The sequence below is a fragment of the Pipra filicauda genome, unplaced genomic scaffold (assembly GCF_003945595.2).
Source record: "Pipra filicauda isolate LSUMZ 115617 unplaced genomic scaffold, ASM394559v2 scaffold12_size5214236_pilon, whole genome shotgun sequence".
Lineage (NCBI taxonomy): Eukaryota > Metazoa > Chordata > Aves > Passeriformes > Pipridae > Pipra > Pipra filicauda.
In genome coordinates this window covers 968,924-994,841 of record NW_024103763.1, presented here as the reverse complement: position 1 = coordinate 994,841, position 25,918 = coordinate 968,924, and the positions used below count along the sequence as shown (strand labels likewise).

Below are 25,918 nucleotides of genomic sequence, written 5' to 3'. Positions count from 1 at the left end.
CAACCCCGCGGCGGGGCCGCGGAGTCCCCGGAACGCACGGCGGGGCCGGGCCGGGCCGGGCCGCAGGCCTGGCGGAGCGCGGGGGGGACTGGCCCGGCATGGAGGGTCCGGGCGGGGCGGGGGTCCCGGGGCACCGCCGCGCTCCGGGGGGCGCACGCCGAGCCCCGGGCGGCGCAGCGCGGCCGAGCCGCGGCGGAGGCGGCGGCAGGAGGAGCCGCGGGACCGAGCGCCGCCGCGCCGCCCCCGCCCCGTCGCCCCGACCGCCGCCTCGCCCGCCCCGCACACAGGCCCCCGGCCCGCCCGGCCGCCCCGGCCCCCGCGGGCGGGCGGGCGGCCCGAGGCGGCGGCGGCGGCGCGCTCCCTTCCGCCTGCTCCTGGGCTCTCTCGGGCAGTGACGTGACGTGCTGACGGCGGGCCCGGCCCGGGGAGCTTGGCCGCTTCCACTCAGCTCCGAGCTCGGCCCCTCCCTCCCCTCCCGCCCGCCCGCCCGCCCCGCCGCAGCCGCCGCAGCCGCCGCCGCCGCCGCCGCGCTCGGCCCAGTCGCGCTGAGAGAGTCCGCGCCGAGCGAGCGCCGCCGCCCGCCACCCGCAAGGTAAGAGCCACGGGCCGGGCCCCGCCGCCCGCCCGGCCCAGGCCTCCCCCTGCCCGCGCAGGCCGCGGCGCAGGCCGCGAGGAGGCCGCAGCTAGGCCGCGCCAGGGCTCCGCTACAGGAGCGGGCCGCGGGCTCCGCGCCGGCGGGTCCCGCACTCCCGGCGCGGCCCGGGGCGGCAGGGGGAGCGGCGTGAAGAGCGCGGAGCGGAGGTGGGTGGCTGCGGGCCCGAGAGGGGGCGAGCGGGGCCGGTGAGGGGCCCCGGGCCCGGCCGGGGGGGGTTCGGAGGTGTCTGGAGGAGGAGACAAAATGGCGGCGCGCGGGGGGGGGTGGTTGTGGAGGGCGCCGGCGCCATCTTGAATTAATCGTTCGCACAGCCGGGGCCCCGCGCGGGCCGGGCCGGGCCGGGCCGGGCGGGGCGGGGGAGCCCCGGGGCTCCGGCAGGGACCGCCCGCAGCCTCCACACCCTCCCCGCCTCCCGCCTCCCGCTGCCACACTGCGAGGCGCAGCGGAGCGCGGCGCGTTGCGGCCCGCGGCGGGTCCCTGCGCCGGGGCTGCTGGCCGGGTCCCCTCCTTGCCCCGCCATCTCCTTCCTCTGCTCCCGGCCGGGAACTCGGGCAGCGCTGGCTCGGCGGCTCCGGGAGCTCGCCCGCAGCTTCCTTCGCTTCCCCTCCCGCCCCGCGAGGAGCCCCCCGTTCCCCTTGAGATCCCCCTTGGTGCTGGTTCAGAGATGCGCCTGGGATCGATTATTTCCCTAATTTAGGATTCATTAAGAATATGACGCACAACATCCCTACGAAACCTGGATAAAACCCATTCCTTTAGCCAGTATCTGCAAATGCCTCACCACTGAACTGCAACAAAGAGGGAAAAGATTTGAGTTAGTTGTCTTTTTTTTTTTTTTCAACGGAATTGCAGTGAAAACAGCACTTATCCTCCTGCCAAAACTGAGGCGGATGCATCAAGAAATAAACAGCCGAATGATCACACTGTCACATTTGTAACATGGTTTTTATTCTTCCATTTATGCACCTAATAATAACAACGGGGGTTATTTTCGAGACAGGAATTAGACACTGTAGGAGTGTAATTTTTTCGCCTTTGGTGTGTGCGCGACTGAGAGCGTGTGTGTGTGTGCCCTGCACTGCCCACCAGTGGGTCACCTGAGGAGAGCCGTGGCACTGCAGCAGCGGCGCGGGCTGAGCCCGGAGCTGCCCGGGAGCCCCGGGCGTCTCGGGGCTCTGACCCAATTGGGACATGCCAGGCGTGCCGCAGTTTTTAATGGGATGTAGCAAGGCACGACGGGAGCGTGGTTATGGCTGTACACTAAGTCATCCCAGCGTGGGTAGGGGCCAGCACTTGCACGTGGGGAATTCTGCTGTTTATGCCTTGATTTCTCTGGGAAGGGTCAAGGTTTTGCTGCGTGGATATCTGGTTTGTGGCCTTATTGCAAATTAGGACAAGGCAAAGAACTATCTTATGTATTTCTTTTTTATAAGGAGGGCTTTTTTGAAGTTTCCCCTTTTTCTCTTTTTCCTTTTTCCCCATTTTCCTTTTTTTATTTTTCTGTCAGAGAAGAGAAACTGACAGTTTCTGTGGAATATTAAAGCTCTTTCTTCTAAGGAACTCTATTTTTAAAGTTGCTCCCTCTTTAAAACCTGACAGCTCGTCTGTTTCTTTTTATCTTCAGTACCATGCTAGATTTGTTAAGTCAAGGATCTGTAGTGGGGCAAGACTAGTGCACTGTCTGCATTGCTTTTCTTGACTGATTGTTCTCATGATCATTTTTATTTCGGAAGGCTATTTTATTGCTAATATATTAATGCAATTTCTGCCATTAATATGTAATTTTCCATCTGCCCTTCCACTTGAAAATGTTGCCTTGACTTCCATAATGCCAAAATCAGCCAAGTCTCTGAGTAAACAGGTAAAAATCAGTTGATAAAAAAATAACTTTATGGACAGAATCAAGTGCATTTCCGAGTTGTATTAATTCTCGATCAGTGTGAAGCTGGCATGGACCCAAGCAAAGTAAAAGATGGAGAGGTATAAAACCTGATTCTGGATACCTTGGCTTTTTTTGCTGAAGTGGTAGAAGAGCATTTCCAGAGTTACTGAGATTCGAAGAAAGATACACATAGCTGAGAAGGACTAAGTGTAGGGACATGGCTGGGCACCTGCTTTGCTTTGAGAGTTTGGGTTCCCAAACTGAACTGAAAAATTGATTCTGTTGACTTCGATGCCAGAAACTGCTCCTGAGGTAGGTGTCAGATAGAATGTTTTGAAAGAACTGAGAGGAGTTTCCATCCTTCTTGAAATCTTTCAGGAGAATGAACTGCTGAAATTGCTTCTTAGCCTTAACCACAGAGCTTAGGGTGCTTGCCAAGGAATTTGAAGATGTTCATTGCTGTGGTGCTTGCAAGAAGCAGCCCTGGTATTTTTTGTGTCACAGAGGTGCAGTTGGTACTCCTTCCTTTGTGTGGATGCATCTTGTGCCCCTGTGCTCACCCTCTGGTCAGAAGGAGAGCAAGCAGGAAGAAACAGTATTTTATCATCTCCTGGTTAGAATGCTCCAACCCTGAAGTGATTTCAGGATTTTTTTTCTGTGTTTTTTTTTTACCTCAACCGTGGACAAATTATTTTATGCCTTTTGGACTACAGATTTTCATTTGGGCACCATTATTATTTTAGATAGTTTAGTTAATTCTTGTTTAAAGTGCCTGCATCCTCTTCTGGTTCTCTTCCTGCAGCAAATTTCTGTGGGTGTGGAGCCTGTGCCCTTATGGAGCACTTTTAAAGTCTTTATGGTCCAACACAGGGGTAAGAATTTGTGTACATTAATTTGTTGGCTGGGTCTGGGTGCAAAAGCACATTATGAGAAACCTTATTTAACGAGAGACTCATTGAGTGAAAGCATTGAAGTTTTTTCTTCTTCTTTGGAGAAAGCACCAAAGCAAACGTTTGTGGCCTTTTTAGGACTCAGACTTGAAAGTCCATGTGCCCAGGAGGCATCTTCAGTTTGTGTGGAGGCAGAGCCTTTGTTTTGAGCACGTTGTGCCCCTGTAGGTGAGAAGACCTGGCTGGTACTGAAGAGGTCCCAGAGTTACACAGTATGCAGGTGAAGGGTCTGCTGTGCTGTCACTGCTGGTGAAACTGCACCATCCTGAACACCACCAGGCAGCAGCAGGAGTAGCAGGGAAGAGATGGTGTCAGCGGGCACATTTGGGAAGCTGGGAAGTAGTGGTGGAAGCTTCCTTGTCTCCTGGGTGAAGAGGATAGACAGAAGGACAGTGAAGGAGTGCCTCTCTTACAGAGACAGTGAGGAATCTGGGGAGAGGATGGAATAGAGAAAGTACATGCATGAATCATGAGAAGCAGGAATTTGTGGTGGAGTGATGGTCAGGGTGGTGAAAGCAGGAAGCGGAGAAAACGAATGCCAGTTCTTCCAGTAGCCAGTGGTGAACTGACTCCTCAGGCTGGTTGGGTCACAGCTGATCAGAGGCTAAAATGTGTGATAATACAGTCCTAAAAAGCACAGACACAAAGGGTTTCTTGACTTTTTCCAGAGAGCCGGACAGAGGGTTCCATCTTCTTATGTATGTGTTGCCTGAGGAGAGAGGCAAGTTTATTTCAGCCAACCCTTAGTCCCCTCTGCCTCCTGCAAAAAAAAAAAATCTTCCAATTGCTGACACAATCTTGGCTACAAATTGATGAGTAGCAGAGGTTTGTGTGCATGATGGGAGTGTACTTTAGTTAGAAGCTGGCGGGATGAAATGAGCAGGTAATGAACATAATATAGTTGAAGGCCTATGAGAAATTGGAAAAGAAGCAACAAAAAAGAAGAAACTAAACAGTGAAGACAACACAGGAAATATGACAAGATGAATAGGAAGGACATTCGTAGTAGACTGGCTGGGTGTATACTGAATAGATGGAAGGAAACCATTGAGGGTATAAATCTTGCTTAAATGACTGTATGGAGCCTTGTTATTCTCTTCTTGGTTCTGTGGCATGGCAGAGGTTGATTGCCATCAGTCCAGCTATTTCTTGCATCTGAAGCTAAGAAGCATTTTCTTTTGCTCTTGATTCTGAAAAGAAGTATCCATGTAAGGAGTTGTTCCTGTTAATAGTGGGCGCTTCTGACAGAAATGCTTGACAGTCACAATTACTGGGAGGTGATATACGTCCAGCTGGATACTACAACAATTTGTTAGCATAGCTGTCTTTAAAATATAGAGACCTTCCAGCTGAGCATCACACAAATATGGGATCCCTTTTAGTCCACCTCTGCTTTTCCTCCAGCTCCATGTCTGGCTATATTTCTCCCTCAGTTTATGTAAGAGACAAGGCCTGTGTGACTGCACCAGAGTCTGGACAACACCCCAAGGGAGAGTTCCAGAGATGAAGAGTTGAGAAAATTTGAGTTAAGAAATGGGGAAGTTTAGAAAATACTTGCTGTAGATTATGGTTTTATGTTTGTGTTTTGAACTAGTTAATTTTTCCTTTGGATAGCAGTTTCCCTATAAAGACTTAATGAATGTAAATGTAGTTGATGTAATTTGGAAAAGTTATGATTCTTATGGAAACCTCGTGTAGAATCTTAATGTTTTCTCTGTCTTTTATGATAATATCACAAAAATGGCATGACTTTTGCCTGTCACTGTGAAAAATGTTTGGAGGAAGGAAAATCACATCTTCCAGTTGTCCAGAAACATGCAGGAACATTCTGTTGGCTCTTGCTGGTTCCACACTTAGAAAACTGGTTGGACTCAGTGCAAAGGAGTAGCACAAGTTTGTGTTAGATTGTATTTTACCTAACTAGGTTTGCCTGATCCTAATTATAATGCAGATAAATAAGCAGCAAAATTTAAATTGTAGTTTCACGTTTTAGTAAGTATTTCAACTTAGTGGTCTTGTTTGGTTCTTTTATTAAGAAGACTGAAATAAGTAATTATACATTGAAGAAACGTTGACATTTCATTCAAAAAGCTTGGTAGAACATGACATTTAGAAACTTTTGAGAATTGGTGATACTTTTGAATACAACTGCAAATACGTACTTAATCTTTGGGCAGGAATTTTGAAAATATTCACAGATCTGGGTTTGAAAACATATGATGTTATGCTCTGGAAGCCATTTACATTGATGATTTCAATTCCTGAAGTGACATTAGAGTGAATTCCTCCCGATTGCCCAAGTGTGAACATGGAGACATCAAAACCAATGTTCATTTCAGATTATTAGCTCTCTGTGTTTAGCTTACCTTACTGAGCCTTATTGATTTGCCAATGCTGTATTTCCCAGCATCCAACAAGGATTTGAGTGTGAACTTGTCTAGGCTTTGTCTTAATTTCTTTTTTCTTTATAAGATAAAAAGGAAATCATATTTTCACATTTTGTTATGAGCTGCTTCTGTGTTTGTGAAGCTGTGGGGTTTTGAGAAATGGACACAGAGTGTTGGATCTTACACTCCCCTTGTTCAGACCCTGGGTGTTTGGAGTAGTATTGCTGGAATCTCAAACAGAGGGACCCTGAGTGAAGTCTAGTTCATCTGAAAGTCATGAGGTGCTGTATGTTAACTTTCATGCACGCAGAATTTCAGCATTTCAGTGCACAGGGAGAGGCAACTTTCTTTGCGTAATGCAAGTTAAATAACCTTTTTTCTTTACCTTCTACAGACACTGACTGATGAGAGTTAAAGGCCATGGATGAAGATGGGCTTGAATTGCAGCCACATGAGCCAAATGCATTTTTTGATCCAACAGGTCTGTCAGGAGATAATATGTAGATAAGAGTGTTCGAATTAGATGCAATTGACTTGTTTAGTTTGTCTTTGCTTAAAAGTGCTGTGCTGCATCAATGCTTTTGTATAGTTGTTTTTATTACTTGGAGCAATCTGAATGAGCTACTGTTCTTTCAGTCAAGTAGTAGTTGTTTGGGTATTGGGGGAGAGTCTAAAAATTGCAGATCTTTTCCAGGAGAGAAAACCTTGTTCATCTTGGTTATGTTAGCATCTACTTTTTACTTGCCTTATCTCATGTGTCTGCCTATCTTATTTGCTCACATGCTATCATGCCTGTTTTACTAAATTGCAATATAGTGTAAAAGTTGAAATGAAACAGAAGTAATTTCAGTTATTAACCACCTCATTTGAGACAATTTTTCAACTTAACTGCTATTTTAATTATGTTTTTCAGGAGCTGATGCAGCACATATGGATGGAGATCAGATTGTTGTGGAAGTACAGGAAACAGTATTTGTTTCAGATGTAGTCGACTCAGATATAACCGTGCATAATTTTGTTCCCGATGATCCAGACTCTGTAGTAATCCAAGATGTCATTGAGGATGTTGTTATCGAGGATGTTCAGTGCCCAGATATCATGGAGGAGCCAGATGTATCTGAAACTGTCATTATTCCTGAACAAGTGCTGGACACAGACGTAGCCGAAGAGGTTTCTTTGGCTCATTGCACTGTCCCAGATGATGTTTTAGCTTCTGACATAACAGCAGAAACAATGTCTATACCAGAACATGTGCTGACAAGCGAGTCAATGCATGTCCCTGAAGTTGGACACGTTGAACATGTAGTTCACGATAATGTTGAAGAAGCAGATATTGTCACCGATACTCTGGGAACAGATGTTGTTTCTGAGGAAGTCTTGGTGGCAGATTGTGCATCAGAGGCAGTGATCGATGCCAATGGAATCCCTGTGGAACATCAAGATGAGAAGGGCAACTGTGATGATTACCTTATGATTTCCTGTAAGTGTTTGGATAAAGCCATCAAAATTCTCGTGATATGGGCCTGGGTAGTGCTTGAGGGCTTAAAACAACAAGTTCCCAAACCAGATTTTCTGTATTTTTAATTGAAAAGCAGATCTCACAAATGTACTCAGATAGGGGCATTTTTATAGGAACATATACCAGCTAAAAGTTCTGGTGAAGCTAGTGGAGAGAAATACTGGCAAATACATGTCTGATTATAAATTATCTCTCTAGCAATTTATAACACATGAACAAGAGTAAGGATTCCAGTAAAATAAATGCCATGTACTTAATAACTACTGGAAGAAAATTAAAGTGACAGTATTTGAAAATACCTGTATGTGCAGGTTGCTAAGATGATTGCCAAGACATTAAGTAAACAAAATATTTAATGGAAAAGAGAGTAAAAACCCTGATTTTTGGAAGTGCAAACAACAATTTGTTATCCTTGTCTTGTTTTTTTGCTAAGTCTCCGCTCCTTGCACCCCATTCATTGTTAGATACAGACAACAATATGGTTTTCTTTGCTGTTAGGATGTGTTTTCTTCTCTTGATTAAGCAAGGGACAGAATTATGCAGCTAACAAAAAGAGTAGCTACTGCTGCTCATAGCTCAAAAGCAACTATGAATATCTTAATCTCCCTTAGGAACAGTGGCACAATCCATTTGAATCGTATTTCAAAAGACTTAAATAGATGGTGGAGAAAAACAGGGCATATCATCAATCCTTTTTCTACTGAGGATATCCCTCTGTGTGAACTGGAGCTTACTCTGTAACTTATTACAGTGATTACTCAGTGCAGTACCTAGGAACATCAGGGTGTCACTGCTAACATTTACTTATTGTAGGAATAGAAGAGCCTTGTTAGGCTGGTTTGTTTAATTGCCATTTCAGGCACTTCAATTTTGTCTGGCATTAAATGACTCCATTGATGAGGTGTACTTCGTGCTCTGCTTCAGTTACCTTTTTTCTTTTGTTTTCCTTTTTTTCCCTTTTTTTCTCCTTTTTTTTCCTTCTTTACTTTTGGACATTTTTGAAATGTATAATAACTTGTTTTAATATTCTCTACTTATGGATTTTAATGTTGCTTCTCCTTACCTAGGATCACTGCATTTCTTAATTTATCATCCCTTGAGTTCCTTGAGTAACCTTGTGCAGCCATGTTTTGAGTTTATATGAGGTACAGTTAATTCTCTATTATCTTGGAAAACAATTAAATGGGATAGTGCAAAATATGGATAACATAAAATCTTGTAAAATTAAGCTGCAGGATTGTACTGAGGTGAAATAGGTCAGTGGTGCTGCTCTCTGAAATGGTACTGATCCAAACTGATAAATGCACTCTGCCAAGTGTGCTGCAGATATAACTTTCTGGTGCTGGACCCAAGTTAGATCAGATGGAAAGCAACTCAAATGCTTCTGCACCTGCAGCAGAGTTAGAAAAGAAACTGGGTAATCCACCCACGGATAATTGGGGCCTGATTCTGGTGGTGATTCTTACCTGTTCCTTATCCTGGACTGTAGCCCTTTAAGGTGCTGTTGCTCCTGTCTCTGCTCTCCTTTTCTGTGCAGGTTCCTCGTGCAGAGCGAGGCCTCATGGGAGCACTTGGTAAACCGTGTCTGTGTAAATGCAGGTGAGGGGGGTGGTGGATGTGTGTCCTGTTCATCACTGGCAGTGGCTGAACGAGGACAGCCTGTCGTGGTAGAGGCTGCATTGGATGATCCCAGCCTAGCTGGGAAGTCCTAGATGTGCCAGTCGACAACAGGTGGTGACTGGCAAGAAACACAGGAATGTAATTGTTCAGTTGTGCTGGGGTACCCTCAGTCATGTATTTCTGCAGTTTCGTGTTTTATTTATTATTAAATGTCTCTTGATAGTCTTGCAGTGTAGTTTGTTTAGATTCAGAACCTTGAATAAGCCAGCATTTAAGACAAGCGTTATGCTACAAAGCATACATCCTTTCTATTTGTGTTTAAAATTTAAAGTATGTTCTAACAGTTCATTTTAAAGGGAAGTTCCCTACTACCACCTACTGTGTTTAAAGCCTGCATAACAAGTTCTTCTAGTTGTGAAGGCAGAGTCTAGTTCTTTTCTATCAAGTAAAGGCTGTCTTGCCAAATAGTCTCTTTGTTGTATCGGAAACATTATTTGAATTTTTTTTTGCCTCGGTAGTGGATGTGTTCATTGATCTATTCCCTGCCTCAGTTCTTCAGCTGAGCTTAGTAGTAAGTGGTTTTTAAAAAGTAGTAACATAACAGCCTGGTTTTGGATTTTTTCATCCTAACCTGTAAATTTATGTTTGATTCTGGCAAAGCTCCCTGAACTGCAGGGGCAGATGTTGGAATGTAATCTTGTCTGCCATTACAGTAGCCAGATGTTGCTGCTTCCCAGATCTGGGAGCTAGACTGTGTTTGTCCGAATGCCTTTGCCTGTCTTCTTTTAGATAGGCACATGGAAAGCAGGGGATGACACACTGTTCTTTCTGTTGTAGGTTTCTCAGTCTGTATTCTTTAGTGGAAGCTGTTGGCAAAATCTTTTTGCTATCTTTTTCCTATCTTGTGGCTCTCTTTCAGCATTTCCATTTTTGTTCCTAGTGAACTGAGTCTACATATATTTCCTTAAGATAATTTGCTTAGCTTTATCCTGAAAATATCTGCTTTGAAATGACTGGGTATTTTTTTAATGTTGTGTTTCTGCTTCTTTCTTGGTTTCAAACTGGTTTGTCTTTTCAAGGATTACAGTCCCTGTGGGGTTTCATTCTGTGACTTTGCTTCAATAAGCTCACAATTTTAATATTTCTTTTCCCATTTAGATTTAATTTAGCTTTGGCATTGATATGCCTTTGCTTTTTTTAATTTCCAAGATAATGTTTCTTGGCACAGCTTTATATCATCAGTTACCTTTTGATGTACTTTTTTTTTTTTGGATACTTTGTCTTTGCCCTCAAGATTAATTTTTGTTCCATAGTAGATTTGGGGCACTTAGAGCAGAGCAGAATCAGATATTCATTCAGAAAAGAATGCAAACTGCTACTGGTTAGTAGCTTGAAAAAGATTCAAGGAGGTTTGATAAATCTTTTTTTTTTTTTTCCCTCCTACATGTTCCATAACAAGCCAGTTCATGACTTAGGTCAGGAAAGTATAAATTGTGCTGTGACTCACATTGGTACTAATTATTTGGTAGCTTGGAAAATTTTTTCTCCGTAAGTGAAACAGTAAGTGAGATAACTAGTGTTTGTCAAAACAAACACCCTTCATTTACTAACCAAGGAAAGTAGTTCCTTGCACCTGGCCATAAGATGGAAATTGAGATTTTTCTTTGTTTGATTTTATTCAGATTGGGAAAGACACATCCTCTGGCATTAACGTATTCCATAAGACAAAAAATTCTACCCTGATACGCTTGTATTGCAATAAAACTAGTGAGGCACAAAAGTTTGACAGGGGGAGCCTGGGGAGAGTGAAGAGTAGGGCAGCCTCACAGAGTTTAAGCTGTAGTTTTAAGAAGTTAAATACTTGCAAATGCAGGAACTATGTTAGGTCCATCCATCTATATCCTCACTTTTCTCTGAGTTAGACATGTGGCTTGTTTGCTGTATCTGAATCAACACTTTTCATTACAGGAGTCAGAACCCAGAGTGACTCACTGAGAGAGAATGATTGCATCTTTTCATAGGTCTGGGTGTAACCTACCTTTTTTTGTCCTAGTTGGATGTTTTAGATGAAAGCAGTGCATCTGATGAACAAAGCCATGAAGTTCATGCTTTCATGAGAGCCATCCAGTCAACTTTTAGTCAGGAAAACAAAATGCTTTTTATTTACTTTTTTAGCATAAATAAGCACCTCCCTCGTTTTCCCTGGAGGTTCTTAAAGATGCAGGAAATTACATTTTTGTCTCCCTGAGGTAGAACTTGCTTCCATGCTTCTGTCTGACCACTAGAATGGCACCAACAGTTGTTGCAGCTCAGGGTGCTCAGGAGGTCACCGTGAGAGGTGATGGAAGTAAGAATTGCCTTGGGCTGAGTGATGCCTCAGAGCTCAGTCTGATTTGCGTGCTGGGGAGAGCAGGACAAGTGTTAGATGCCAGTTTGGAGCTCAGAAGTTACTCCTCTGCTAGATTACTACCTTGGGGGGACAGATACACAGAATATACTGCTGCATATGTGTAATGGCAATGGATTAAAATCAAAATAGAGCAGATTCCTGTTTTCTGACAGATTAGGAAACCTGCTTTGCTGTTCAAGAAGTAATTGGACAGTAAAAATAACTTCTTCAGTGGACTAGGAATTGTCTACTGTCAAGTGAAGTAGAAGTAAAATGTTTCTATCGCAGATAACTGAAGAAAATCAGGGGAATACAGAGTGCTTTTAATGTATTTTAGAAACGAATAGTTAGTAATAGCCTTTTTCATTAAGAATGCTTAAATTGGGTTGTTTATTTTGTAAGTAGGGAAGTATCACATGATACACATTTTTTTAGCAGCCAAGAGAACCATTTGGGAACATAAATGCTAACAAAATAGATGATTCTTGTCTAATTGCTCCATTGATACATTTTTAAGATCTGTTAAACTGGTGTAGAGATACTTTGTCTTAGATTGATGGTAAGACTCGTTTCAGTGTGGTTTTCAGCAATTAGCAGTGTGTACTTGAAAAAGGTGGAAGGTTTCTTTGTAGTTAAGTGAATTTTATCTTTTACAATCCTTTTATTTTCCTCATTAATTCCATGTAGAGGAGAAATAGTAGAAAAGAATAGATGTAAACTATTATGGAATCCATTAAAAATAAAGGCAGTTGTATTTGCATTTTTTAGTTAGGAGTAAAACGCTGCAAGGGTACAAAGCCTGTATCTGCTGATCCATCAAATATTCAATATAAAAAAAACTAAAACCAACTTCTTGGGAAAGCCTACGTGTCATGGTTAAACAAAAGATGTACCATTTAAGCAAATGCAGCATCTTGGCCTGGCATCTGTGCTTCTGTTTAGGAAAACTGGCCTCAATGGGGTTTTAAATATGATTTTTATTATCAATGCATAGGAGCCTGTTCTTGTCCCAAAAATACCATTGGACATATTTTAGTAGAAGGGTAAAGATATAGGAGATCATTTTTCCATGGATGTTTTAGTTTATTGTATGATTTTTTAATTAAATGTAATATTTTCTAGGAGATAAATGCTGTCATCATGATAGAATACATACCAAACAAAGTATCTGTTGTTAATGTTGCCTATATCTTTTATTTCTTTGCTCTATTCCTTATTCTGTCTGTTGGTCTCTTTTTGTTGATTTCCTTGTAGTGTAAATGGTAACTAGACAGGCTTTAAATACGCCACATATTTCACGTTGTGTGACACTTTTCTCATTTCTTTGTGCTTTTAAAAACAGTTCTAGCTTTATCTTTATATGGAAGCAATGATTGCAACATTGGAGAAGCACATATTTATTTGTTTCTTGCAGCTCATAGTATGCAAAGAGCAGGCTGCTCTAATCGGTGAAGTCTGTGATGAATGTTGGCAAACTAACCATAGACTGCACTCTTGCAGTTCACATGAAATAATGTTGTGTCTAGTAATTTTTCTTTTTTTTTTTAACTCTGAAAATTAGTCTAAATCTACTTGTTTTCTGAAGTACCAGCTACTAGTGGGGTAAAAATCAGACATTTAAAGTTTTTAGTGTTCAGATAATATCTATTAAAATGGAGGCACAAAGTATGACAGCATTGCAGTAATGCTGGCTTGAACTTTTTTCTAGCATGTGACTTGTGATTAGTTTAGTAATGCCCAGTGGCTCTACTTGAAAGGAAGTCATCTCTTAGAAGCTTAACTAATACTTTTAAGTACTTTTGGCTTTTTTTTTTTTGGGGGGGTGAGGGATAATATCAAAGAGGAGCAGTGTGAGAGTATCTGCCATGCATGGTATTTGTGGGATCCCTTGATGGGCTCTGAATTTAAATGAAAAATTCAAACATCATCGGAATTCCAACTTCAAACATTGATCAGTCATGTATTTATGAGTATCATTTGCTCTGATTGTGAGACTGAGATATGTGCAGAATGCAGAAACGTGTTAAATAGAAATCAAATTTCATAAATGTTGCCAGAACATCAATGATTCAGTATAGCTAAATGCTTATGTAGCCGTAGGACAATATACCTTGGAAATTATACTTTCTGTAATAGATACCCATCCTCTTTCACCTCGTTTGTCTCTTCCTTTAATTTTTATCTCTTTTCCTACCTTTTTCTTTCCACTCTACTTTTCTTCCTATTACCTGTTTGCTCCTATACTGCAAATATTACTACTTTTCAAGCCATTCAGGGACTTCAGTTTTGTAAGTATTACCACCTGTCAAGAGGGGTAATTTTTTTCCACTTGTATGAGAAAAGTTGGCCTTGTTTCTCCTACACATCAATTTCCTTATAGTTTAATGGCTCTATTAAAAATATTTAAACCAGTTGTTACATTTTTAAAACACTGTTGAATATAGAGGGAATTCAGGGATAAACAAACCCTAAATTGTGTAACAATTTTTTTATCATGTTGTTTAAAAGATTAGTTTGAATCTTGGAGAACTTAAAGCATAAATGGAGCATATTTTTCAGATTTAGAATTCTTTTGTTGTGTGAAGGTTTTATTGATGGATACTTCCATATATATATGGAAGTAAAAAACTCTGGTGTGGTCAAAAGGAACCAGGCTGTTTCACGTGGTGCATGTAGGTTCATTCTCTCTCTGTTTGCTTCAGCCATAATTTTCCTTCCTTGTGACTATGTTCCAGCATCAGTTCATCTTGGTGCCAGACTTCCCTTTTGGCTTCAGCAGTGTAAAGTCAGTCTACACTGATTTGAAAGCCTTCCAAATACACGTGCCTGACACTGGAAACGACCAAGTTAAAGGAGAGCAACTACATAAATGTAGTGTAGGAACAAAAGCAAGTTTTCTTTTTGTCAGAGTTCCAGGGACATTTGGTATTTCTTGGATATGATGAACAAATCATGAAAATCTGTTAATAACTGAATATGTGTACTGTGGAGCTACAGTGTTAATGTGATACAAAGGAACATTTTAAGGTTTTTACTTTTTAAATGCTTTGGGCTTTCAGCTACAAGACGTTATGTTGTCCCATGACACAAAGTTATATTTTAAACACCTTAGTGCTTGAAGTATTCTGTACAATGCCCATTGATCGTCAGCTTGGCATTAGAGTATTTATTGTTTTCTTCTGCTGCTCTTTTGGTAAGGAGAGAGAAAGACTAATTTATGGTAGTGCTTTATAATTTAATGTTATTCATATTTTTTGTGAGCAACGATGGTGATTGAGAAATTGTACTTAAATACAGTTGTGTTTGATACATGAGACAACACATCCTAGTTTGTCTAATTTAAAGGCTAATTTATTAATTTCACATCAGGAAAGTAATAGTAATAACATTTTGAGCCTTTTTTTTTAAAGTATATATTAAAGTAAATTTAAGAGTTGTAGTTGTTGAGTAGTAAAGGCATGATTTATTTATGAGGATAGTTTAATGAGTACTAGTAAAATAAGCATACTTTATTAAATAATTGATATGTGCTAGGAATGGTAGTTAAAAATTCTACAGCATTTATCGGACAGTTCTTAGACTTCCTTTAGTATAAATTTCATGTCTTATTGTCATGAACTGAAGTTATGCATGACTCTGAGGAGCCCTGTCAGGAGTGACTTTTTGAACAATAAAGTCACAAATTAAAAAAGTATACAGTCACATTAAAAGTACTTTCATAATCTTGACACTTGAAAAAGTTATGGGGCTTCTCAAAATTGGGAGATTTTCTAAAGGTCTTGAGATGCTGGAGTTGGTTTTTGTGAAGGGATATTTAGTATTTTTTTTTTTGCAAACCCATTCTTGGTAATGTGAGATGGGTGGTGTGTGCGCACACTCGTGCCTGTGTACAGTGTGTCTCAAATCAGAGCCGTGTTCCTCGTAAAGCTGGCCTTTAGCCACATTTGTGTGGGAGGCCCAGGCAAGTTACAGCAGTTCAGGCTGGAGCGTGGTGTCGGTGCCCTCCTGAAAGCAGGAGAACAAAGTTTGAGAGTTACATGGGGCTGCAGCGGAAAGTCCAAGCCCCTTTCAGCACGGGCACCACGAACAGCTTCACCAGCACTGCAGCACCAGGGCACTGCTTTGGTGCTGCTCCATCCCTCAGCTGTTGAGTGCCTGAGAAAAGTTTTCTCATGAGGGTTTTCTTCCTGTAGTTTCCATTCAGGTTTCCTCTCCAGGCAACTGAAGAAGCATTAGTCACATGGCTTTGCTGGGAACCAGGTCTGACAGGCAGCAGTAGCACCACTTGCATTAGAGACAGGGTTGAGCAACAGATAATGCTTTTGAAAAGAAAAATTAATAGCATATTTGTTGTGAAGGAGAAAGCAATTAAAACTGAGAATAAGTGAAATTATTCCACAGAGTAAGTACTGATGTGCACTTTCTTCCTACCATTATCTTGCTGAAGATCACAGTTTCCTTATTAGCATTGTCTGGTGTGTTGCTCATGCTTCTAGTCACATCACTGCAGCATTCTTGCATTTCCTCCTTAACTAAAAGATAACAGCTTGAATTTATTTTTGTGTTTACTGACATTGTTTTCAAGGATATGAAAAAAAAATTTATGGGTAGGTTCTTTATCACAACTTTTTAATTTTAAACTGCTTCCAAATTTGAGTAATAAATTAATAAAATCTTTCATGTATGTCTGCATATGACTGGGTAATTGTAATAACTTGTTTTTGTAGTGGATGATGCTGGTAAGATAGAACATGAAGGTTCTGCTGAAATTACCATGGAAGCAGAGTCAGAAAGTGGCTCTTGTAAAGTGGATGGCATTTGTCCAGAAGTCATCAAGGTCTATATATTCAAAGCAGATCCTGGAGAAGACGATTTAGGTAAAACACACTTGTTTTAGAATACTCCAACCTGACATGTGAAATTTTGCATGATGAGACTGTGGTTTCTCTCAAGTCGTCTGTAAAGACCTGTAGGTCTGATATTAAAGAGTGAGAAAACTTTCAGTTTTTTGTGGTTTAGCATAGATTTTGAACAAACTGTAATTAAAATATTTTGCTCTGGTCTTCCTAATTAGGGGGCACAGTAGACATTGTGGAGAGTGAGCCAGAGAATGACCACGCAGTTGGATTACTCGATCAAAACAGCAGTATTCGTATTCCAAGGGAGAAAATGGTTTACATGACTGTAAATGATTCTCAGCACGAAGATGAAGACTTAAGTAAGTAGGTGGCTTTCCTTTGGGAGCAGGGATTTTCATTTTCAGCAGGGTAGCGTTTCTAATAATTTTTTCTTGACTTTTTTTCCTCTTAGATGTTGCAGAAATAGCTGATGAGGTTTATATGGAAGTCATTGTAGGAGAGGAGGATGCTGCAGCAGCCCATGAACAGCAAATTGATGACACCGAAATTAAAACTTTCATGCCCATAGCTTGGGCAGCAGCTTATGGTAGGTAATACTGAAGGAATTCTTCCTGGTGACACTGGCTGTAGCAAAGTGTCAGGGATTGGTTTTTCAGAGGGTAGTGTAGACTATTTGTGCTTTTGTGTTTGTTTTTAAAGTTCTAGTTGAAGAATGGTTTCTTGGCATAGTAATCGTTAAAAAGAGAGAAAGAGAGAGGCTATAAGGCAGGCTTCTTCTTGCTCCTGTTTTAACAGGCATTTAGCTTCACATTTTCATGATGTAAAAGGGGAAGTACATGAGCTGAAAAATTGCATCTCAAGTACATCTGTCCCTCATGGTTTTAAGACATAGCAAGAGCTGGCTTGGCAATACAACTGAATATTTTTATTGGGGGTGGGGGAGGAAGGCAAATGGAAATATATAAGATTAAGTGTAACAGTGAAAAGCAGCACTGACCTCTAAGCTTGATTTAAGTGCTTTCTAGAAGGATCAGATAAATATGTGATTGCACCAATGAAAATAATTGATGAACAAAAAGAACTTGGAGGGAGACATCTTAAAATTATAGCACAATTTTGAGAGTATTTACAGCATTCAGAACCATTTTTCTTGATTGTTGGTATCTGAGCACCAACTAGTGCACAAACCGATTTCCAAAACTTCAGTAAGCTTAAGACCAAAATTTAATCTTAAAAATGTTTCTGTATTGCCCTTTTCTCCTTCTAAACAAAACAAAAGAAATAGTGAAGTCAATGACAAAACATACATGTCTGTGTGATGTGGATTGGGGTGATGGTGCCAGGAGACATTTAAATGGCAGGGAAGTGCTGAGAATGCAGTGGGGGCTGGAATCTTGGACATATGTCAGGAAGGGCAAGATTTCATGGAGCAGCCTGTGCTAAAAGTTGTTTGGGGCGTGGATGGTAGTGCACCCAAAGCCTTATCTTAGGCCATAGGTGAGCACAACTTCAGTGGAGAGGAAATGTGACTGGGAATTAAAAAGGAAATTGAGTGAACTTGAAGCAATATCTGTAGCTGGAACATTCCGTTATTTTGGAGGAGGATGAGAAAGTTGAGCAGTGTATTAAGAATGGTGAAAGATGGACTTGAAAGGAACATTTAAGAATGTGGGAAACAGTTGCACGCTCGGTAGTAAGTAGTACCATGCAGGGTGAGAGATGGTGGGGATGGGGAGAAATGAAGCCTGAAGGCAGGAAAACGGCAGAGGTTTGTCATCTGCACTCCTTGGAACTCTTCACCGCTTATGGAGGGTTTAGAGCTGATAGCAATGGCATCTTAAAATGCTAAATTTATTATGTTGCTTTATTGTAGCAAAGCTTGGTCTCACTGTGCTTTATATTCCAGCAAGTTTTTGCAGTTTTATTCCAGTATTAGAAAGTGTTTGGGGCCTGTTCTCTGTTAAATCTAAAAGGGCTCTTCAGGCACCTATTGTAAACTGTACTTTCTACATGTAAGATGTGAAATGGATTTTTGCTTTCAGCATTCTTAAGGTGCCACATTTGCTGCTCAACACTTGAGCTGACATCTAGATCATAACCTTCAGACTCTGCACATGCCTGTGCCTGGCTCAGTCTTCTTACGTTAGTCATGAATATTAATTCTCTGCACTCTACAAAAGGAACAGCTATTGAGCATCTTGCAGTTTCTTCTATTTCGGTCTTCCTATCTTATTTGTGTGCTTTGCTTTCACAATGAACTGTTGCCTTTTATTGATTCAAGTAAATACTTAACGACAAAATTTATTATTAGAATTTACTTATGTCCTTAAATCACCAGTGTTAAACTGATGTCCAATGAATACCTTCTCAAATATATAGATGTATTTGCTTGTAATTTTCATGTTTGTTTTACATACAGTGGTACCATTTGTGTATTAAACACAAAGCTCTGTGAGGCAAAGATTGTTTCCTTCTTTCTGTTACACAACACTGAGCATGTTCTTTGTTCCCACTAGAAAGAATTTGTAAGTGCTAAAGCATCAGGTGTACAAATAGTAAGTAGTGTACTTTGTGTGCCACTTTATGGGCTGTTCAGAAGGATTCTTTGATTGCAGTTCCAGTTCAGAAACTTGGTGTGTGACAAACTTCAGTCAGGTGAATTCAGACCTCCAGAAGTGAACAGGAGCTCACACACAAATGTATTTCAGGACTGAGAAGAAAATCAGTAAATATTGTGACATGCTATTATTTACCAATGTTAAACATTTTGGGTATAATTAGCAACCAAAGACACGCAAAAAATGCTACATTTAAAGGAGAAGTCTCTGTGTAATGGAAAACTATTAACTTCTGTAAAATTGGGTTAACAAGGCCAGTATTTCCAGGCTCATAATAGCAAACATAATTCGTCAGTTACATACTGAGACACTTTGCAGCTCATGTTGTACAATAGTACGGTTTGATTAAATGTCCAGATAATAGTTTATCATTTCTGTTGTTGCCATTGTTGAGTTTGTGCTGGAATTATCTGTAGAGATGGTAAGTAACTTTTTAACTTACCTTGGTAGGTAATAATAACGATGGCATCGAAAGTCGGAATGGCACTGCAAGTGCTCTTTTGCACATAGATGAGTCATCTGGACTTGGGAGGTTGGCCAAGCAAAAACCAAAGAAAAAGAGGAGACCTGAGTCCAGGCAGTATCAGACAGGTGAGTACCTGGTGGCTGGCTGTACTCTAGGCACTTGCCCATAAACAGATGCACTTTGGTGATAGCATGTGCAATGTCACGTAAAACCAGTGATTTGGGCAATTACTTTGCTGACAACACTTTTACATTATAAGTGAGTACATATTTTATTTTTAAAAATTTTAATTACGTGGTTTGGATTATGATGGGCCTTTTAAAGGAAACCATCTCTGACACAGGAAAAAATCATTATCGTATCAAAAGGTTAAAAACCTGTACACTTAATTTGCCACACCAGTTTTAATGTTTAATGTAACATTTTTAAGGGAGACGTTAAAGAAATGGTGTATGGTAATAGTGCTTTTTAAAAACCCTTTTTATTGAAAATTTATAGAACAATGCATTTCATTCTATCAGCTCAGTAGGTAACAGGAAAGTCTGAACATTGTATATTAATGTTTGGTAGTGTCACTTCTATACCCTTTTCTGGTTTAATTATGAAGTAAATTGCCTTGATGTCCTTGCCTACATTTTTCTTTGCATCTGTGAGAACAGAAGTGCTCTTTGGCATTATTTGGTTTCTGCTGGTACTGTGTTATTATTGGAATTATTTATTAGGTTTGATAAAGTTGAAAAAAGCACACAACTATTTTTTTAGTAGCCTTGACTTAAATAATATTATACGTTTCTTTTCAAATTCTGACTTAACTGTAGGAGTTCTGTTTTGTTTAGCACTGAGTCAGTAAATTGGGTAAATTAAAGTTGGCTTTTTCTATTTTCAACTACTTAGTCAGCTCTCCTTATAAAACATTTTTGGAAAAGAGAGCTTTTTTGACATGCCTAGACAAATTCAGGGTAAACAAATCAGGCTGATGGATGAGTGCAAATAAGTTCCAAAGCTCTGAGGTATCTTTATGTGAAACATGTTCTCACTGAGTCCTGCTTGGTACCTCTTCAGTTTGTAACTGTGACAGATGGCACAAGAAGGAGGTGTTAGTTTGGGGACATGCGAACTGTAGTCAGCGGTAGGTGATTAAACTGCCAGATTAAACTTTTATCTACAGATTTGTGAGGAGTCAAAGAAGATCATGTGTTTTGCTTACTAGGTAATACTCAGTTTAACAGGTTGGCCACTGTTCTTTGCACCAGTGTTGGTTTCTGCATATATTTAATGTGTAAACTCAGAATTCTTGAAAATAGAATTAATTGAGTTGAAGAAGGGCAGGGTGATGCGTTGGTTGTCTCCATCAAAAAACAGTATTTCCTTTCTCTTAGTAATAAAAATGAATGAAAGTACTAATTCCTTCAGTTTCTTCTACCTAACCCAGTAACGAGCTTGTTTATTTGTATAGTGAAGCATTTGTGTCCAATCTCCTTCAGCAATTCATGGTATTGTTAACATTGCAGTCTGACACTTACTGAAGTGTAATGTTGTTGTATAATACTGATGAAGGGTTTTTTTGTTGTTTTTCAGCAATAATCATTGGCCCTGATGGTCATCCGTTGACAGTCTACCCCTGCATGATTTGTGGAAAGAAATTTAAATCTAGAGGTTTCTTGAAAAGGCACATGAAAAACCACCCGGAGCACCTTCTTACTAAGAAGAAATACAGATGCACAGACTGTGATTACACTACGAATAAAAAAATAAGTTTACATAACCACTTGGAGAGTCATAAGCTGACCAACAAAACAGAAAAGCTTATTGAATACGATGAGTGTGGGAAAACCTTCTCTCATGCAGGAACTTTATTCACTCACAAGATGGTGCACAGGGACAAAGGAGTTAATAAAATGCACAAGTGCAAATTCTGCGATTACGAGACAGCGGAGCAAGGGTTACTGAGTCACCACCTTTTAGCTGTCCACAGCAAGAACTTTCCTCACATTTGCGTGGAGTGTGGCAAAGGGTTTCGCCATCCGTCGGAGCTCAAGAAGCACATGCGGATCCACACTGGTGAGAAGCCCTACCAGTGCCAATACTGCGAGTACCGATCTGCCGACTCTTCCAACTTGAAAACCCACGTAAAGACTAAACACAGTAAGGAAACGCCACTCAAGTGCGATATTTGTTTCCAGACTTTTTCAGATACCAAAGAGCTACAGCAGCATACGCTTATGCATCCAGAAAGTAAAACACATCAGTGTTTGCATTGTGACCATAAGAGCTCAAACTCGAGTGATCTGAAACGACACATAATTTCAGTCCACACAAAAGACTATCCTCATAAGTGTGATATGTGTGATAAAGGCTTTCACAGGCCTTCGGAACTGAAAAAACACGTGGCGGCTCACAAGGGTAAAAAATTGCACCAATGCAGACATTGTGACTTTAAGATCGCAGATCCGTTCATTCTGAGTCGCCACATACTCTCAGTTCACACAAAGGATCTTCCTTTCAGGTGCAAGAGATGTAGAAAGGGCTTTAGGCAGCAAAATGAGCTGAAAAAACACATGAAAACACACAGTGGCAGGAAAGTTTATCAGTGTGAGTACTGTGAGTATAGCACTACAGACGCCTCAGGCTTCAAACGGCATGTTATTTCCATTCACACAAAAGACTACCCTCACCGGTGTGAGTATTGCAAGAAAGGTTTCCGAAGGCCTTCAGAGAAGAACCAGCACATTATGCGACATCATAAAGATGTTGGGCTGCCTTAAAGTCCTTTTCACAGACTTATGGCTGGAATTATAAAGGAAATTTGCCCTTCAGGCAGTTAGCTTATTTTAAAGCCAATCACCTGCGATCACACCCAAAAAAAAAAAAAAAAAAACCCACAACAAAAAAAAAAATACTGTGCATTTGATTTGTTGCTGTATAAAAATAGGATTATTGCTTCTAGTTGACTTTTATACCTTTTGTTCAATAGCGTGTTCTGAATTCTATTCAGTTTGTTTAATAAATGAAGAAAAGATGGCAACAATAAAGTTGCATTTAATAAAGTAAACCCTGTCTCTTACTGAATTCTTCAATCGTAATAGTTTATTTAGATATATTTATCTTACTGACCTCGTTGATACTCAGTGTCCATGTTAATGCAGTTTTGTCATGAATTTTAAAAATATGATATTTCAATAAAATTGTCAGAGGTGTGTAAAAAATGGGGAATTGTCATGTTGACAGTAAAGGCACTAGGGCCCACCTGATTGTCTTGTTTTAACTATACAGACTTTGTGGCAGGTTAACTATTTTCTATTTGAGGAGTTACAAATCTCACTTTGTTGCAGAAAAATATTTGTGTTTTAATTCTGGTTTCAGAGAGAAAAATATTTAAAAAGTGGTTTGGGGAGGTTATCTTTCTTGGGTGAATTTAAAAGTATGCTCAAATAGTACATTTATTGTTCTGTGCTTCTTCGAAAGGTTTTGTGTGTTACAAATGAGTTGGGTTTTTTTCGCTTTACTTCTGTCTTAATGTTGGAAACGTAAAATACTCGTGTTCCATTTGCAGAGTTAATACTAGATCACAACTGTCTGTATGTGCTGGTAAATGTACCTCAAACTTTATGCTTTTATGTGTGTTGGTATTTCTTTAAAAAACAGTTTGTGGTTCAAGTCACATTTTTATTGTGAGTTGTTTTAGAATAAAATTTAAGACCGAGAGGTGCCTCGATTTTGGAAAGCAGATATTTACAGTGAGAGCTTAAGAGGGAAATGGAGCAGAGCAGATGTGTTCATAAGGAGTAGAGATGTTGTAAGGTAGATATTCTGAATAAGAAAAGTAACTTACGACAGAAGCAGTTTTGTTACTAAATTGAATGTTTTTCCTGAGCCATTAGTAGCTGTGTTCAGCTGCTATTTATTAATTAGTACAGTATCCAGAATTAACCCAGTTCTTCTAATCTGTTTATAAACAGCTGGGAGAATATTACAATTATTATATGCAATTTTGGCACCTGAAGACTATTATGAAGTAGCGCCATGTCATTTGGTAATTGCTGCATAAATGTACCAAGCATGAAGTCATGTACCTTAACAACAACTGTGGAGCAAAAAAGCCAAACTGTTTAATTACATGCCAGATTTTAGGACCTGGCCCTGCTCCCCATGCTCAAATTCCCACCCCAGCCACTGTTTGATGATGAATTGCAGAATTTGGTCCCAGCTGCCTGCCAGATTAGGATAGATTTGTAACCAGCAATTCCCTAATGGAAAGGGTTCAGAGCCTGGCACATTGTTAATTCTTGTTTCTAGGCAGGTGAACTTCCAGTTCAAATCAAAATTTAGTGATGATCCCAAGTTCAGGGTGATAGAGGGACAAAAGTTTCCTTTCGGATGTGTGTCCTCTAAGCATTTTGTGTTTTGTTTTGTTATCGAGCCCTGCCCCTCCTGTCTCACTGTGATCTGAAATACTTGTCTGTAGTGTGCAGTTCAGGACAGTCGAATGCCATGTCACTATCTGTGTCGTATGATGTTTTTTTCTTTCAATGCCTGCTTGACAGTGTCCCCAGACTTGCCCATTGTGCTCTTGTATAATATCGCTACTAGTGGGCCGTGACCCTTTAGCGTGTAATACCTGGCCGTGCTGCACTGTGCCTTCCTTGAAATCCCCGCTGGAGCCAGTGGATTTCCTACATGGCCGTAGCTGTGCGTTGCCTACTGATGCCAAATCAGATGCAGTAAAACCCAGCAGAGATTTCCCATTTGCTTCTCGCAAAGTACCCGCCTGTGACTATTTTTTTCCCCTCTTATGTTCAAGCGTTTTCTAACTGGAGACCTGGAAAGTGTACAAAATCTGCATAAATTCCCATAGCATTGCTGAGGATTTTAGCCATTCTAACTTTATTTTTTTAAATAAGCTGAAAGACAAAGAACACAATTTTACGCATTTTCTTTCTCTTACGTAGCCTGGAATCATAAACACTTTTTTTTTTAAAGCACAATGTTGAAACTTTTTTTTTAAATAATTAAGGGTTTGGTCAAGTGGATTTTGTAAAATGTATTTGTCTGTATAAAGAGAAAATGAAATTATAGTTATTGTTAATGTACTAATGACATTAGTTACAGGCTAGTTTTAATTCCTAAATAATTTGCTTAGCAAATGCTATCAAATGGATGTTTCAGTTTAATGTTTAAAAAAGGTACAGATTTTTACAAGGACATAATATAAATTATTGTTCTGTAGAAAATACCCTGTTAAATATTGTATACGTCCTTCCCTCTGTACACTTTGTAAAAAAGACAAAAGAAAAAAACAAAATACATAGAACCATATAGGGATGTGTGACATTATTGTAATTGTGTACTTGATAATAACGTGAAAAAATAAAATTCAAAATATTTTCCTTTTAATGAACGTTTAGTCTATTTGATGCCAGTTCTGAGGTGGAGCCTTGTTCTGAGGGACACGGTCATTTGCAGCTCTACTGCACTTTAACTTTCTCTTCTGCTCCCTGGCCTTCAGCTCATTTTGTGTAGTACTGGGGTGTGGGTGGCTCAGTCCCTCCTGTGGTTGAAAGCCACCTTTACCTTGAAGTCTGCAACAGTGAAAGGGAGGGCAGGTCTACAAAATCCATTTTAATGCCTGTTTGTTTTTATATTAAAGCATTGATGTTTGTTAAACGTCTGATAATGCCTTCATGTTTTTCAGCAAGGTGGTTACTGCACTGTCCCAAAACACCCCACCAGACCTCGAGGCAAAAGAGGGGCTGTTGGAACTGAAAAAATAAAATGTGTTTCCTGGTGCCTCTTCTGATGTGAGTCCCAGCAGGAGCCCTGCTCCCTTTCCCTTCCTGCTGGGATGTGTGAATGTGATGCTGCTCCAGCAGGGACGATTCCTGGGCTGGGCCTCTCCCCACCTCACTGCCCTGTCCAGCTTCTGCACCCACTGCTCCCTGGCAGGGCTGGCACTGGCCAGCAGCAGGGATGGAGAGGGCTTATGGCTGCTTCTCCCACTGCTCTGTGAATGCTTCAGCCCAGTTAAATTAAACTAGGGACATGGGAACTGCTTTGGTAACAGTTCACTGGCACAGGCCATCCCACTTTACAGCACCAACCCTCTGTCCCCATGGACTTCGTGCTGTTGGGTGTCTCTGCCCTCTGTCTATACCTGCCTGAGAAGGTGGCGTGTCTGCTGGCCCAGATATCTCCAGGATATTTGGTCCAATTAGTTTACTCTCCCTGGATGCTTTTAGGAAAAGCTGACTCATTCCTCATCTTAGTTCATCGTGCAGCCGGACTGGCGTTGGGCAACTCCTCGCAGTAACAAGCTGTCACGCCGCGTAGCCAGCAATCTGCTCATGATTTGATTTGTTTCCTTATTTTCTCCATCTACCTAATGTTCCTCAACCACTCATTATGAAACTGTACGTTGAGTACCAGAGACGTTCAGGGCACTGGAGGATAAATACACCCAATTCCAGCTGCTGTGAGGAAGAGCCAGGAGCAGTTACCAGCTCTAGCTCATGCAGATGAGCAAATCCCACCTTCCTCTAGGGTGTCCCCCTCTTCCTCGGTTTCTTTAATTGTGGA

General features: G+C 41.0%; 1 protein-coding gene across 2 annotated transcripts; it reads left to right on the top strand.

The window, feature by feature from the left end:
- Positions 1-524: 524 nt before the first annotated feature.
- Positions 525-24,739, top strand: ZFX (zinc finger protein X-linked). 2 transcript variants are annotated; one of them, XM_027727892.2, is made up of 8 exons: positions 525-592; positions 6,269-6,355; positions 6,788-7,354; positions 16,130-16,279; positions 16,477-16,620; positions 16,713-16,847; positions 19,330-19,470; positions 20,924-24,739. In XM_027727892.2, the coding sequence occupies exons 2-8, from the start codon at positions 6,295-6,297 to the stop codon at positions 22,108-22,110; spliced, it is 2,385 nt and encodes a 794-aa protein (XP_027583693.1). In that variant the 5' UTR covers positions 525-592; positions 6,269-6,294; the 3' UTR covers positions 22,111-24,739. The 2 variants fall into 2 exon arrangements, with proteins under 2 accessions (XP_027583693.1, XP_039247320.1); XM_039391386.1 differs by lacking the exon at positions 525-592 and adding an exon at positions 730-801.
- Positions 24,740-25,918: the final 1,179 nt, after the last annotated feature.